The sequence below is a fragment of the Colletotrichum tamarilloi genome (assembly GCF_030869305.1).
Source record: "Colletotrichum tamarilloi strain Tom-12 chromosome Unknown Scaffold_23.1, whole genome shotgun sequence".
NCBI lineage: Eukaryota > Fungi > Ascomycota > Sordariomycetes > Glomerellales > Glomerellaceae > Colletotrichum > Colletotrichum tamarilloi.
In genome coordinates this window covers 344,190-358,952 of record NW_026849406.1, presented here as the reverse complement: position 1 = coordinate 358,952, position 14,763 = coordinate 344,190, and the positions used below count along the sequence as shown (strand labels likewise).

The 14,763-nt window shown below is 54.2% G+C and overlaps 6 protein-coding genes across 6 annotated transcripts; 3 read left to right on the top strand and 3 right to left on the bottom strand.

Moving 5' to 3' along the window:
• Positions 1 to 1,050: 1,050 nt before the first annotated feature.
• CTAM01_07506 (uncharacterized protein) lies at positions 1,051 to 1,900 on the top strand (the record flags this gene model as incomplete). Its single annotated transcript, XM_060523528.1, has 2 exons — positions 1,051 to 1,224; positions 1,406 to 1,900. The coding sequence occupies 2 exons, from the start codon at positions 1,051 to 1,053 to the stop codon at positions 1,898 to 1,900; spliced, it is 669 nt and encodes a 222-aa protein (XP_060381904.1).
• A 460-nt stretch (positions 1,901 to 2,360) lies between these two features.
• Positions 2,361 to 3,605, bottom strand: CTAM01_07505 (CRAL/TRIO domain-containing protein; the record flags this gene model as incomplete). Its single annotated transcript, XM_060523527.1, has 4 exons — positions 2,361 to 3,038; positions 3,104 to 3,227; positions 3,290 to 3,339; positions 3,429 to 3,605. 4 exons carry the CDS (start codon positions 3,603 to 3,605, stop codon positions 2,361 to 2,363), a joined length of 1,029 nt encoding a protein of 342 aa, XP_060381903.1.
• Positions 3,606 to 4,710: 1,105 nt separating this feature from the next.
• CTAM01_07504 (prefoldin subunit) lies at positions 4,711 to 5,727 on the bottom strand (the record flags this gene model as incomplete). The annotated part of the gene is made up of 6 exons (XM_060523526.1): positions 4,711 to 4,827; positions 4,884 to 5,009; positions 5,077 to 5,175; positions 5,232 to 5,343; positions 5,499 to 5,624; positions 5,693 to 5,727. 6 exons carry the CDS (start codon positions 5,725 to 5,727, stop codon positions 4,711 to 4,713), a joined length of 615 nt encoding a protein of 204 aa, XP_060381902.1.
• A 944-nt stretch (positions 5,728 to 6,671) lies between these two features.
• CTAM01_07503 (uncharacterized protein) lies at positions 6,672 to 7,817 on the top strand (the record flags this gene model as incomplete). The annotated part of the gene is made up of 2 exons (XM_060523525.1): positions 6,672 to 6,774; positions 7,015 to 7,817. 2 exons carry the CDS (start codon positions 6,672 to 6,674, stop codon positions 7,815 to 7,817), a joined length of 906 nt encoding a protein of 301 aa, XP_060381901.1.
• A 252-nt stretch (positions 7,818 to 8,069) lies between these two features.
• Positions 8,070 to 10,542, bottom strand: CTAM01_07502 (RINT-1 family protein; the record flags this gene model as incomplete). The annotated part of the gene is made up of 3 exons (XM_060523524.1): positions 8,070 to 8,489; positions 8,540 to 8,589; positions 8,643 to 10,542. 3 exons carry the CDS (start codon positions 10,540 to 10,542, stop codon positions 8,070 to 8,072), a joined length of 2,370 nt encoding a protein of 789 aa, XP_060381900.1.
• A 2,995-nt stretch (positions 10,543 to 13,537) lies between these two features.
• On the top strand, positions 13,538 to 14,518 carry CTAM01_07501 (uncharacterized protein; the record flags this gene model as incomplete). The annotated part of the gene is made up of 4 exons (XM_060523523.1): positions 13,538 to 13,565; positions 13,637 to 13,705; positions 13,764 to 14,091; positions 14,146 to 14,518. The coding sequence occupies 4 exons, from the start codon at positions 13,538 to 13,540 to the stop codon at positions 14,516 to 14,518; spliced, it is 798 nt and encodes a 265-aa protein (XP_060381899.1).
• Positions 14,519 to 14,763: the final 245 nt, after the last annotated feature.

Below are 14,763 nucleotides of genomic sequence, written 5' to 3'. Positions count from 1 at the left end.
TAGACAGGCGCTCCTTAGTCTGTACGACATAGCATATCCGGTTCGGCCGGGAAGCATAAGTTGTTGGATGAATGTGTATGGGCAGAGAAAGTTTGTGATGCTATTTTGAAGATGGTAGCTTGGCTGATGCTGTAAACACACACACCGTCCCGACACCGAACCGGTCGTCATTCTTCATGTCTCTCATATATTGACTATCGACGTCGATCCCTTCTCGCCCATCCCTCTGAACAAGATCCGAACCGTGGGACTGCTGCACCTCGTGACCTTGGCGGATGATCCCATACTCTCTTTTCTCCCCTTGCAGCATTCATGCAATGCATGAGGGTAAAGCTGTACGTAGGTAAAACTAAAATTGGGGAGGGTTTCTTTTCTGGTGATGCTTGTCCCGCACAGTGCCACCGCCCATCATTCCCTCTCAAAGGTGAACGGAACAGGTCTACCTTACTGGTCTGTGTTCCACACCGAACCATTCGCTGAACCTCTTCGGAGCGACTGTCCGATCTCGGCAGTTCTCGGGGTTGGGTCGTTGGCGTTGCATTGGGATCGATTCGGCCATTCAAGGTCGGTACCTAAGGGTAGTCTAGGCAGCGTCACATGCTGATAAGAAGATAAGATAGGGTAGACGCACTAGCGCCTGATAAGCCCAGCTGGATGGTGGGAGGAGCACAGGTCACATCGGACGACGGGCTCGACGCGCACCGATGGGGCGACCGCTGACCGGGGTGAGGTGGTGTCGAATGGAACTGGACCGTCCCGTCGTCAAGCAAACCAGGCGCAAGTAAACATCCACACCGAGGACAAACACATCCCACCACGACTCAAACACCCCACCACCCACGACGCGCCAACAAACGTCGCGAGACCAATCGAACTCGAGGAATCTCACCCTCCAAAAGGAGCAATTAAGGACTCTCAATACAGACCGCCCTTCTCAAACCCACCAGGATCCCACTCGAATGTGTTAGTGAAGAAGGAAGAAAAAGAGTGAAAGAAATCTAAGGCCCAAAAAGGAAGAAGGGGATAGGAAACGGAAACGAGGAGACAACTATGGAGGACGCACATAGGAAAATCGAACTGCAATCCCGCGACGACCTCGCGTACCTGCTCACCAACGTCCGGCGCGCCGCGCAGGAACAGCTCGACAATGCGTTTCCGCACATCGAGGGCAGCAACGCGCAAGAGGACGAGCTGCGGGCGCCTATTGAGCGTCTGGTCAACGAGGTAAGGCTACTATTCCAGACTCTCCCCTTTCTCTTGTTTTGTCTCGGCGAAATTTTGCACGACCCTCATGTTCTTGCTTCGAGATTGCTCCTCCAAGGCACGAGAAAGCAAAGGCAGAAGAAAGCGAGCCACACCAATCCCCAAGAATCTCGCTAACACAAAACCCCCCCTCGAAACACAGTACATCGACAAAACATTCACCTACGCAGCCCCAAACCTCTCCATAAACGGCATGGATACCGACCCGTCAACCTTCCTCTCCAACAACACGCCCTCAGACGAACCAGAAGAAGCCTACGAACCCTGGGACGCCCGCCTCCGCCAGCGCGTCGAAGACCTCGCGCGCGAAGAAGAAGACCTCCTCAACGAAATCGCCGCCCTCAAAAAATCCGTCCCCGGCGCCATCGCTACCGCGACGACAAACGAGTTCAAAGCCGCCGCGGCCGCAGACGAGGCCGCTTTCGAGGCTGCGAAGAAGGCGAAAGAGGACGAGGCGAGGGAGATGGAGGCCGAGGTGCTCCCGCTCGAGGCGATGGAGAGGAGGGGCGAGGTGAAGGACGCGTTTGGGGGCGCGGTGGGCGGGTTGGGGAGGTTGAAGAAGACGATGCCTGCTACTGTTGCCAAGATGGAGAGGGCGAGGGTTGCTGGGGAGTATACCGTTACGGAACGGTCGTGAGGCAATCTGACGAGAGGGGGATTCTTTTACTTTATGGGAGTTGAGGCGTTGGGAACTTATACCACAACAGTGGGCATCCTGCCAGACGGCCGATGACCCATGGACAGTGCTTTTTACATGTGCTGATTGCAGTCTAATAAAGTCTGGAAAGCATAAAGACGATGGTCTCTCTCTTTTTTGCGAAAATGCCTTTCAATGGAGTCCACTGATCAAAATGAAAGTATGTATAATGTGAAATAGCAAAGGTTGCCAGGATCAACACGTGTATGAGCGGTTCTAAGAAAAGATGCTCTTGTTTTTAGGTAGCCACCCCCATCTCCCACCCAACCCAGTGTCTTTCTTCACCTCAGGACACAACACCACATTTGTCAACGCCTTCTCTCTAACTGCTCATCCGGCAGCGCCACTCTCAATGAACAACCTCAATTCCAATGCACGCAATTTCCTAAAAGGGCAACATTTATGCCGCAGCAGGAGCCTTGGCGTCTGCAGTAGCAGCAGCCGCAGGAGCAGCACCGCCGGCAGCCGGAGCAGTAACGGTCTCACCGCCCTTGTTCTCAATGACATCGCCGCCGGCAGCAGCAGCGGCCTTGGCCTCGGGCTTCTGCCACCAGGGCTCCTTGGTCCACTCGGCCTCGTGCCACGGGCCGGCGTCGCTGAGCTGGCAGCCACCCTGGCACTCGCACTTGCCACCGAGGGACTTGGGGAGGTTCTCGGCGGGAATCTGGTTCAAAAGCTCCTTCTGGTAGCCGGAGCCAAGGATGTTGATCTTGGAGACGGTGACGGGGTCGAGCCAGCCCTTGACGACGGACCAGACGGTGGAGAAGCCCCAGGGAGCGTTGATCATGTAGAGCTTGCCGAGACGCTCGGGGTAGTAGTTCTGGGAGACGACGGAGGCCTGCTTGACGTAGCTGTAGACCTGGGGGACACGGGTGATGGTGACGCCCTTGAGGTCCATGATGGTGCAGCACGTCTCGACGAGGTGGTTGGACTTGCGGGAGCAGGCGGGGAAGCGGGGGTCGGCGCACTTCTCGTACTCGACGGCCAGATTGGTCAACATGCGCTCGGCGGTGGTGATCTTGTACATGGCGTTCAGGTCGATGCCACCAAGCTGCTCAACGTAGACGGGGCGGCCATCCTGTGAAGCAGTGCGTTAGTGAGTGACTTCACCGAGCAAGTTGTCTCTTTCCTATGGCGGCGTACCTTGTCGGTCTTGTGGTAGTACTGGGGGTAGAACTTGAAAACCTCCTCCTTCTCGGGGTATTCCCAGGTCGGCACGGTGTTGTCAAGCTTGGTCGTTTTCCGCCAGGTCTCGAAGTCGACGAACCTGAATCATACCCGTTAGCTACATGTTGCACGATCTAATGTGGAAGACAAGACACCGCTTACATCTGCTTGGCGAGGTTGACATCGAACTTGCGGGCGCGGAGGAAGCGCAGCTATAATTCGGCTGTTAGTAAGGTGCTCTGGATGTGGAATTCGCAGGCCTCCGAGTATTGGGTGTCTGCCACAGGATGGGAGGGAATACCAGAGTCAGGGTGTCGAGGCGCTTGTCGTAGCCATCCGACTCAAGCATCAGGCGCAGCTGGGCAACCTGAGCCTTCTGCTCGGGGGTGAGGTGGCCAGGGTGACCGTTGGCCGCCGTCGGGGCGACGGTCGGGTAGTCGTACTGGTCGTACTTGGGATCGAGTTCTTGCTGGGACATGGTGGGGGTTTTGTTCTAGGGTCTTCTCGTTGACGAGGAAAGAAGATCGGTGTAGCTAGAGGGATTTTGCAGAGCCCTCCAAAGAAAAAAAGAAAAGAGAGAGGAAAAAGACGGGGTGGAGGAGAGGTAATGGGATTCGGAGACAATAGGACAACGGTAACAAGTTGTTTGTCCTGAAGAAAGTTGCCAACCAGGATTGTAGGTGTTTAGGAGAGAAGAGCTGGTTGTGGGGAAAGGTAAGGGAAAGGAAGATCTCTAGCGGGAAAGTAGGGGAGGCTTGGGAAGTCGAATTAAAGTGAACCTGCTGGCAGAATGCCAAAAATCGTCATAGCGACCGGTCCCGCACAGCTGTTGCCCCTGGCTGCCCCTCACGAATTGGGCTCTCCCGTCGAACCTAGCCGGCCGTCTACACCGCACTTACGCACCTACGGACACGCACCCACGGTGCCACGCCTGCCACGGCACCCGCATCTTATTAAGATAACAGCCCAGCCTTACGTAATGATCTGGATTCCTACCCACGAGCACCCGGAGCCGCTGTAGATTGGTGCAGTCTGCCACCTCATGCCCAACATCGTCTCAGATCTTAGCTTGCGGGCGTTGTTCTCGATTGTCATGATTCGGTCACGGTCAGCTGCACCGGGCCAGCACCAGTGGTATCGAGATGGCGGCTGATCCAATGGCTAAAACTTTCCTTACTAAGTTTAGCTAACCTCGGGCGGATTTCTGACAGGTTGGCCTCCAGTGATTAAACATCATACGTGCATAGCTATGCTGTGACGCTGTATTGGTAGTCTGCGATCTTGCACAGCACTAACAAAAACCTCCTAGTTCGCTTTCGTGATCGTTACCATGGCATAAAGGGGTATCGATAATGGAAAGCCTTCAGCCACGACCTCGAAATTAAATTATCTACGGATGCGTGACCCTGGTCGGGATTCGTAAGCCTACAGGGCCATCGCTTGAACCAACGGCCCAATGATCCGGATCGTGTTGTGTAAAAACATAGCTGCGGGTTTATGCTGTGCTGTGAAATTGCGGTTGTGCAAGAAATGGCAGAACATCATCAAGTTGTTTTTTGGTTTGGTATCGAGCTTTTCGCCTCTTAACTGCCAGCCTTGTCCTCGTCCTTTTCCTTCTTGATATCCTTTCCTTCTTCCTTGTCTTTCCGCTTTTGAACCACCTCCCAGTTGTATACTCTTGCGATGGCGACTTCCATAGTCTGTGATTGATTAGTATACGCGGTCAAGCCCGTCTCGCCTAGGTGCCAAATGTTACCGTGATCTGCTCTCTCAGGAAATCCAGGTCCTCCTCGCAGTTTGATAAGCTCGTTTTCGCCGTTGATAGCTTGGACTCGAGTAGGGTCTCGGCTTCGTCGACGGGATACGACAACATAACATTTGCCTGCTGTACAGTCAGCCACCTTTTCAAACCCATGGCATCGTCTACTGCGGAGCAGTCATTGTCATACGCCTAGCCAAATGTACACCTCTTCGGTGGGCGGGATCTTTGCTTTGGAGTAAAGCGTATCGTTCAGCTCGAACGTCGTCTCGATCGGTTCATCGTCGTCCTATCTCTTTTGTCAGCGCCTCCTGTCGATAGATGCATCCGTGAGCGGCTAGTCACCTGTCTGAGCTTCAGAAACCGCACAGAGTCGAGCGTCTTCTGTATATCGGGAATCTTGTCGTTCAGTCCAGCCATCCTCTTCTGAAGATTCAGCTCCATGAACTGGTATTTCCTGCGCAAAAGAATGATATGTTACCAGCTGTTCCCCATGTGCCTAACCTGGCCTTGCCCTTCCCGGTAGCCTCGTTCGATGCGTCGGACTGAAGTTCTGGTGTGGCATGACCAGCCCACCTGGCGGGCGGGTGAGCGGGCACGTGAGCGACTCACGAAATCATCTCCTGGAAGTTGCGCATCGTCGGTTCGACATCTTCGCGGGTGGTGACGTAGTCCTCGACCTTGTCGACGAACGGCGCTTTGGGGATACCTCGAGGGTTGCTGGGCGTGGCGTCCTTGCTGTGGAGGTGGTTAAAAAAATATGGTCAGCTTTGTGCGCGGCAACGAACGAGTTCGGGTAGACATACACAGCCGTCTCCGGCTTCTTTCCCGCTGCCGACATTGTGAAATTGAGCTGATGTTTGCCTTCAGCGCATCTCTCCGATGTTGGTAGGAACTCGCGATTTTTCGTAACGGTGTGGAGGGGGAGCTGCAGTGACGGTACTGCCCATTCTACGGTGGCCTGTTCACCGAGGTGAGGGGTCAAGGTACATGTTTGGTGGGGTAGCTACCTCACCTGAGCCAGCTCAACCTTGGGCCAGGTAGCTGTCACCGCTGACTACTTTCCCTTCTTACAGCAATCGCCAGCCAACTATTTGGCATTCATTATAACGGTATTCAAAAATTTGGCAACAAATGACAGACGAAGACGAATGCAGGACTCCCACGCATGGTAGAATTTGGGTACGAGTTTAAGGCATGCTTCAGTACTGATACTCGACACTAGCCCCTAGCATGGACTAACTTAGAACATTAAACAACACATGAGGAATTGACGAACCAATTTACATCTCGACAACGGAGCTGATCTCACAAAGATCACGCAGGCTTTGGAGGATGGCGGAAGGCCTCGCCGACCTCATAACCGCGCTGTCGCGCTTAACCAGCTTACTCATCAAGGTGAACCCTCACCACCGCCGTAAACGGCTTAGCAACAGCACGCCATGACCGCCCTGCATGTCCCCACAGACAGCTTGCCTTATCTGTGTCTGGGGGGTGGCTTCTTGATAAATAGTCTCATTGAGCTTAAACCGGGACAAGTGGTCGCCGATTTCCCTCTCAACCATCACCGACGAACTTCACCTCCTACGCATTCCCCGAGACCAATTGTCTTCGGTACGCCCTCTAGTCAGTCGACTCAATCTCGAGTGTGAGATTCACTATCGTTGACATTCGGAGTTTCCCCAACGGACCTTTTCAGGGCGCGCACCGATCAACGGTGGCGGGGCAAAGGCATAGAGAGTGAAGCTCGGCAAACAGACCGAACAAACGAAAAGGCTAGACACGATGGCGGACGCGGCGCTTGAGCCCGAGGTTGTGGGCGGTGCTCTCCAGACGGCCAAGGACCTCTTTTCTGGCGCCGCGGGCGGTGTTGCCCAGGTCTTGCTCGGTACGTTTTTCAATTGCGCAGAACAATGAGAAAGAGAAGGTTGGCGATGAGATGAGCTTGAGATGCCTTTTTTTTGGAGCCGACTTCGGAATCACAGCCGAACCTCACACAATGGCGACCTCAAGCATTCACCACCTCATTCTCACTCACTTCGCCTTCATAGAACTTTCATGAACCCCTGGAAACGATCAGAGTTCCAGAAACGTGAAATCAATTGAGAAAAAAGCTAACACCCCGCAGGCCAACCCTTCGACATCGTAAAAGTCCGCCTCCAAACCTCAACAACCCCGACAACGGCCCTCAACGCCGCAACCCAAATCTACAAAAACGAAGGCGCCCTCGCCTTCTACAAGGGAACCCTCACCCCGCTCCTCGGCATCGGCGCCTGCGTCTCCATCCAGTTCGCAGGCTTCCACCAGGCTCGCCGCTTCTTCGAGTCCCGCAACGGCTCCACGGGTCCCCTCTCCTACGCCCAGTACTACGCCTCGGGCGCCTTCGCCGGCGTCGCAAACTCGGTAATCTCAGGTCCCATCGAGCACGTCCGCATCAGGCTGCAAACCCAACCCCACGGCGCCGCCCGGCTCTACTCTGGCCCCCTGGACTGCGTCCGCAAACTCGCCTCCCACGGCGGTGTGTTGAACAACGGCCTCTACCGCGGCGAAGCCGTCACGATCCTCCGCGAGGCGCAGGCCTACGGCGTGTGGTTCCTGGCGTTCGAGTGGATGATGAACGCCGACGCGCGGCGCAACAACATGGACCGCAAGGACATTGCGCCTTACAAGATTGCTTTCTACGGCGGTCTTGCCGGCGAGGCGCTCTGGCTGAGCAGTTATCCCTTCGACGTGATCAAGAGCAAGATGCAGACGGACGGGTTCGGCAAGGAGCAGCGGTACAAGTCGATGCGGGACTGCTTCGCGCAGACGTATCGCGGTGAGGGGCTTCGTGGGTTCTGGAGGGGTATTGTGCCGACGCTGTTGAGGGCTATGCCTGTCAGTGCTGGCACGTTTGCCACGGTCGAGTTGACCATGCGTGCTATTAGCTGAGCATCTCTCTATTTGGAATGAAACAAAAAAAGGTGGGAGACGGAATGGGTGAAATAGGGTCATCTATCTTGAGATTCATTTACCAGAATATGCACACGCTGGGGTTTTGGCAAAATAGAATCATTCAGGGTCATGAATTGTCAAGGATCTATTACAACAACTTGCGACGGTATGGCATCTGTAATATATCAGTGCCTAGCATCATTTTTGTCTGTGTAGATCTGAGTCTGCCTGCTGCAAGGAAATTCCAGACTATTCCTTGTTTTCCACCCTGCGCTGCAAAATATGCCTAGCATTCGCGGGTGTGAGCGTGTCAATGTCCAGCTCTTCCAACAACTTCTTGGCCTCTGTGTTATCGGTAAACACCCGATCCGTAGCGTCCTTGAGCGACAAAGTGCCCTCCTGGGGTTCGTTCGGGAGGCTGAGCAATTTCAGCGCGTCAAACAGACTGCCCAATGATCCTACACCATTCTGGATATATCTCTCCACAAGAGAGAAGATGGCATTGACGTCACGCGTGAACTGGGCCGCACCAAACGCGGTGAAGCTCTGCCTCATCAAGACCTCGCCCCAAAGCAGGTCTTGGAGTTTGTCCAGTGCGGAGCGCCATGTGCGTCGGAACGCTGCCGTGCCAATAGCCTTGAGTAGGAAATCAAAGTTGCGCTTGAGGATCTGGTCAAGGTTAGGAGGGACATTGGGAGTTGGGCTGTGGGGAGACGTACTCTCAAGGGCTCGTCGAGCTCTGGTGTAACAGCCAATTGCGACGGATCGACTGGTAAATTGTTAGTATCATGCACGGTAATGCTTTTAAGATAGGCAACTCACTCTCGGAGCCACTGTCACTAATGGTTGTCCAGTGTGTCCGTGTCGCATATGCTCTAAAGGCTTTGTAATGAGAGTCTGCAAGCGCGCTCACCAAAAACTCCTGCGCCGTCTTGCGTCTAAGGCTGTACGCAGCGATTGTCTCATCAAAGAGGACGCCGTCATTAGCCTCGGAGCCGACGGCAGCAGAGGTGCGATCCTTGACCTCTTCGTAACTCATCTCGCCAGACATCCTCGATGTCTCGCCTTCCTTGGTCGCGCGACCCTGCAACTGATCCCATAAAGTGACGAAGAATTCCTCGTTACCCCAGTCCTTGAGCGTGTTGACAATGTGGTCTGCACTGCCGTAAACCTTGCACAGAGACTCGAAACTACCGGTGCCTTCGAGAGCCGCAAGCTGTTCTTTCGTGACACCGTGCAAAGTCCTGCCGACTGTCGATGTGAGAGCTTGATAGGCCTCGAGAGAGCCACGCAGACGCTCATGGAACTCGTCGAGAATATCGAGTTGAATTCCAATCAAGAACCGAATCTTGTGCTTGAAGGCGCGTACTCTCTCATATTGGGTTGTAATAGACCTCAACAAGTCAGTGACGCGCACTGCGCCGAAAGTCGGCTTTGTCTTTCCCGTTATAGCGTAATCGTAGTCGATAATTCGTGCATCGGAGCTATCCATGATAGCTTGAAAGCGCTCGAGAGCAAACTCCTTTTCTGCCTGGAACCAAGGCTCGAACCACTGCTCCAAGACCTCAGTAGCCAGGCCGGGCCAACCTTGGTCTGGATCCCCGCCGTCATAGTTGAACTTTGTCCGAATACTCTCATCGAATGTCATCAACTGCCCCATGAAGCTGCTCAAGAAGGCAGGGTTCTTGGCCGTTTCGGCAACCACATTCTGGACCTTCTCTCTCATGACGGGCAGCATGCTGGTCATGAAAGCACAGACCGGATCAACGTATACTAGACTGTTACCCGCGGAGGTATCGCGGAACTTGGCAGCCAGCAGGTAACCCAAGTTGTCTCTATAGAAGTCTTCCCATTTTTCAATGGTTGCCAAGAACCAGGGGAAGCAGTGCGATCCAATGGCATCGGGTTTGCTCGTCGGCTTGTCGCTGAGAAAGTGGAAGCGGAACTCTGAGATGAAGATTCGTGACATGACATCGAACGAGAGAAGGCTGACGGTGGACTTGCTCAGGATGACCTCGGGAATCTGAAGGTCCAGCAGCTTTTCAAAGCAGGCGAGCCACTCGTCGTCCATTTCAGAGCTAGGTTCCACCATGGGCCATGACCTCTTGCTGAGAACAGTCTCCAGCTCGCTGGACATTGTCTTCTTCATCTCGTCCCACAGCGCATCGGCAACACTCCGCACGTGATTGACGAGATGTACTGCCGCATCATCAGCCGGCCCTGAGAGTTCCTCCAGGCGCCTCGACAATTGCTTGAGCTTCGAGTACGGCTCCAAAGCGGCCTTTGGGCTGTCGGGGAGGTGCGAGCGAGCTTCGGTCCGCAGGTTTTCGACGTCTTGTAGCAGCGTCAGGTATTTCTGGGCAAGTTCGATTGTCTGCAGCTTCTTCATAGGTTGTTGCAGCCTTGCGATGGCCTGGTTCGGGGCGTCGGATGCGGCCGCTATCTTGACTCGGACATCGATGCTGTGCTGGAGCTCCTGGAAGTCTTGGATACGCTGCGCGAGGGAGGATTGGCGGTCGCCGGCTGTCTGGCGAGCTTCGTCGAGCTGTTTGATGGCGTTGTCGAGCTGGGTCTGGAGCTGGCTGCGCTGGACCTCCACGTTGGCGATGAGGGAGTCGAGGTTCTCGAGATCGGTGGTGGACTGAAGCTTGTCGTCGAGGAAATCCTCGACGCGGATATCCAGAGCGCCCGCCTGAGCGCGGTCTCCAAACGTCGTGCTCATGTCGGGCCAGTCTTTGTTGCGGCTGTTTGCGCACCAAGTGTCATTCTTGAACCTTCACTTTGCGACTGTGGTCTGAACAATGACGTGGAGCTGAGGGAAGCCAGCACGTGGTGGGACACATGCAATTACACGGATACGGAGTTTCTACATGGTAGAGGCATATTTGGCGACACCATGATGGCTACCTAATCTGGTATATGCACGTATCCATACATGATTGGAAATCGCTGCTGTGTAGTTTATGGATATCCATGAGCGTCTTGCGATTCTCACATGAATTAGGAAATTCTTTCATGTTGGATGTCAAGATCATTGGGGAACCCATCAACGTTGTGGTCTTTCGGATAACAGAGCACCGACTCAAGCAGTGGATGCATCTGAGTCTTGGCCATGGCGCAATGACCTCTGTTTACCAGCCGCATATTATTCAGGGTCGACGAGGCCGGAGGCCGGCTTCTGCGGCTCCCGAGTACAGCGACCAATTCAGGACTTCTCGTGTGGCTGAGATACCTGTCATCATCAAGGGATTACGGAGTACTGCGAGGCTTGAACATGTTGTCAGTGAGTCATCACGGGTTCTTCGCTGGCAATTCTTAAGAGGCTGTGATTCCTTCTCTAAGAACAACCGTCTGGCGTTCAGTCCGTGTAATCGGCGACTGGCTCGACGAGGCAGGCGAAATCGCATATAGATTGCGTCAATGGCTTGCCAGGCGTGTTCCTTCGCGAACAGATCCAGATGATGACAGTTTTTCAACGCCGTCGAAGAAAGTCTCCCCAAGGATGGCAGTGTTGTTAGTCGCTGCGCTGGGCGAAGGCAAACACATAGACTCCCGTGATCTGCGCATTTCCGGCAACTCGGGCACCGCAGGCAGACGGCGCTAACATCCGGCGGCGAAGAAGGTCAATGCGGACCCGTGAGAGAGACAGAGACAGGAGGAATGGCTGACACTCGACAGCCGTGACAGGTGTCTAAACGACAGTCTTGCAGCCACAAGAGGATTGTAATTCATAGGCTGACGATTTCGAGCTGAAGAGTGAGATTGACCGCCAAACCGAGCGGTGTGTTGGTGTAGCTTACCGCTGCAGAGGCGAAGAAGATGGGACTTTGCATGGTGGGGGTGAGAAGTCGATGGGTCTCGATGGGAAACACGGAGCCGCCTGGGGTTCCTGCAGTAGATGTATCCGCAGAGAGCAGGGGAGTTCGACTGCGAATAGCCTCAGCTGTTGTGTAAGAGAGCAGGCGAGCTGACCCGTGTAGGAATGTGGCAGGGCGCCGAGTGATTGTATCCGTAAAGAACCCGAGGATGATTCTTGGCTGTCATCCGGGACTTTGTGTTTCTCATGCTGTCGCCATGCCAACTGGGGCAAAGGGCTAGAAGCCGTACTTCGTACGGACTTTTGGTGCGCCGTAACAACGCATCACCAAGACTCGACACGAGCGAATGAACAAAATCAAGGAACCAACGCGATGTGCCGGACCCCGGCTTCGGGTCTCATCTCCAATGCAGGAACCGCCGAGCTGCCGTCTCGAGTCGAGTCGTGTGCCTGTTGGATTGGGTATGGCGAGGGGCAAGCTTTAGGCAAGCGAAGGACAAACAGGGAAAGCCGCGAGATACAAGAGGAAGCGCGAGCGTTAGAACAGCCCACTTAAGGAAGTTTCGACAAGGGGTCTTTGAAGAGTGCTCTGGACTTTTGGAGTATGCGTGTTGCTCTGCTTGGAGCTCAGCTAAGCAGCTAAGATCATAACTGGATAAGGTAAAAGAGAAGCTGAGAATTGGTAGGACCTGACGAGGCTAAGGTAGACAGACACGCGCAGAGGTTTGGGCTAAAGATGCGGCCTTAGATTTGACGGGGGACACGGGACGGGGGACCCCTGAAAAGACGTCACCCAGCCACCGGGCTTTTTTCGAACCTCTCAGGCCTGTTTCCCGCGCTGGTGGGACCCGTTCTTTTCCCACTAAAGCCACTAAAAGCCACAGAATACGCAGCGAAGGGGCCTCCCCCAGACAACTCTAGCGGGTACGTACCGGACCTCTTAAAGGTGTGGCCCCACTCTTCCGCCCTGCTCGCCCAGGAACCGCTGCGACGCTGCGAATCGCCCGGACAACGGCCGCAGTACCAAGAGTAAATAGAGGAGGTTGGCGTAGCTACGTAGCTTCCTTCTAACGTACGGATGCTCTTCCTAGTGACCTAGACACCAAGCATCGCAACCGCCGCACAGCCTTTTTGACCAAAAAGTGGATGGCAGGACCAATTGCGCATCCTCGTCGACGTCTCTTTTTCCCAAACTTGTCACTGCTCCTCTTCTCCAGTCTCCAGAACATCCATCCATACATCCATCGACCTTTTTCTTCCCTCCCAGCCATCTGAATATTTCATTCTGCAGACGTACAAACCTCTCCCGCTCGCCCCGAACCTGCGGGCTTCCCGCTTTCAATTCTGCTTCTTGGATCATCGTCAGGCAGAGAGACAAAACTAAGTTCACCCTTCCAACCCTCCTCTCCCAGCCATCTCAATATCCGCACCTGCATCTGCATCAAACCACTTCTTTCCCCCCCCTTCGAAGACCCGACCCGCACTTTCACTTTGACACCTTCACACACTCTCTCACTTTTGCATTCTACTCAAGCATCAAAAGTGGAAGTCTGTTTTTGCGTCTGACAGTAATCGGAAAGGCTTCACTCTAATCGCAGGTTCCGACACCGTCCCGCATTCCTCGCGGTGTTCTCCAGCAACCCACTACCCACGATTCTTCAACCAGAACCAAGCAACCTTATCGTCTACATTCCATCGACCCACGAGTTTCCCTCGCTCCGCATTCCCTTCCCGCTCGCGCGATCACCTCCCGCCGACGATAGGGAAAGACACCAAGCGTGCCAGCGCTGAGGTGCCAGGACTAGAACCCCTCCGTCGCTCCGCTACAACGGAGGACGGCGTGGGTCACCAACAAGAGAGCCATTCCTCTCGAGGACTGGAGTAATATTACACAGTCAAAATGCCGAAATTCCAAGTAGGCTGGTATCGTGAGTTATCCCAGCTTATCTCCCTGCAAAGCTCAAAGAACAGAGCCCCGGCTAACATTGCGCCATCACAGGGTTCGTGCCATTCCTAGGATACCACCATGTCTTGATGATCTTGATTGCAGTCGCCATCATCCTTTTATGTGAGTTTCTCAGACCTGCCATACGACCTCATGAACCACATCCTAACGTCCTTCGTAGCTCTACTTTTGGCAGGCTGCTCGTCATCATCACCTCTGATCCCCGACATCTTCCTCTTGTCGCTGTACTATGACCATTATACGGCAGTTCCTTCTACGGCCCAAGTTGATTACAACGTCCACACCGCTATTGAGAACATTGCTGGTGATGCCCGCCTTGCCTGCCGTGTTGGATACTTTGGTATCTGCATCAGCCCGGATGGAGGCAGTTGGCTTTGCAGCAACAATGCCACCGCTCTCGCCAACGAGGTGTCGGTCGATCAGGACCCTCTGAACCTGATTTGGCTTGCCGCTCAGTTCAAGGATATGATTGTCTTCCCCTATCTCATGTAAGTTGACCCACCCGACCTTTCAGCACAGAGTAGATACTGATAGTTTCTCAGCATCATTGCCATCATCTTCGCCTTCGTCTGCTTCCTTCTGCTCGCCACCTTCCCGGGTTGGCACGAGGAGGAGGACTCCGAGGGTTCCGACCGCGAGGTCAAGCCCTTCCCCTCGCGTCCCGTTTCCCAGATTTCGCTGGCCATCATCTTCATCGCCTCCATCTTCGTGCTGGTCTCTGTGCTATGGCAGCACACCGCATCCGTCGCCGCGTCGATCATCGCCCAAGACTTCGGTAACGGCGCTGTCCGCTCTGGTGTCGGTACTTCCGCCATGGTCCTCGGTTGGTTCAGCTTCACCTTGCTCATCATCGTCACCATCGGCTTGTTGGTCATGATTCTCAGCATTCGCGTTCTGAGCCAGATGGTTGATTAAGGGGCCGACGACGGAGAAGATTGAATGAGACGAAAGATTTGACGACGATACATGTGTGAAGAAGACGGACACAGAGTCCCAAGCAAGAGTCGAAGGGGAAAACTTGTACATGGAGGGCTTCTCGAGGAGGGGACATTTGAACCCCTGCCGCCATCAGCACATTCATCGTCCAGCACAAAAAAACCATCAGCATCTGGGACATCGGCGTTGTATATCGAGTTTTGCGTTTTTGATTTTCCTCTCTT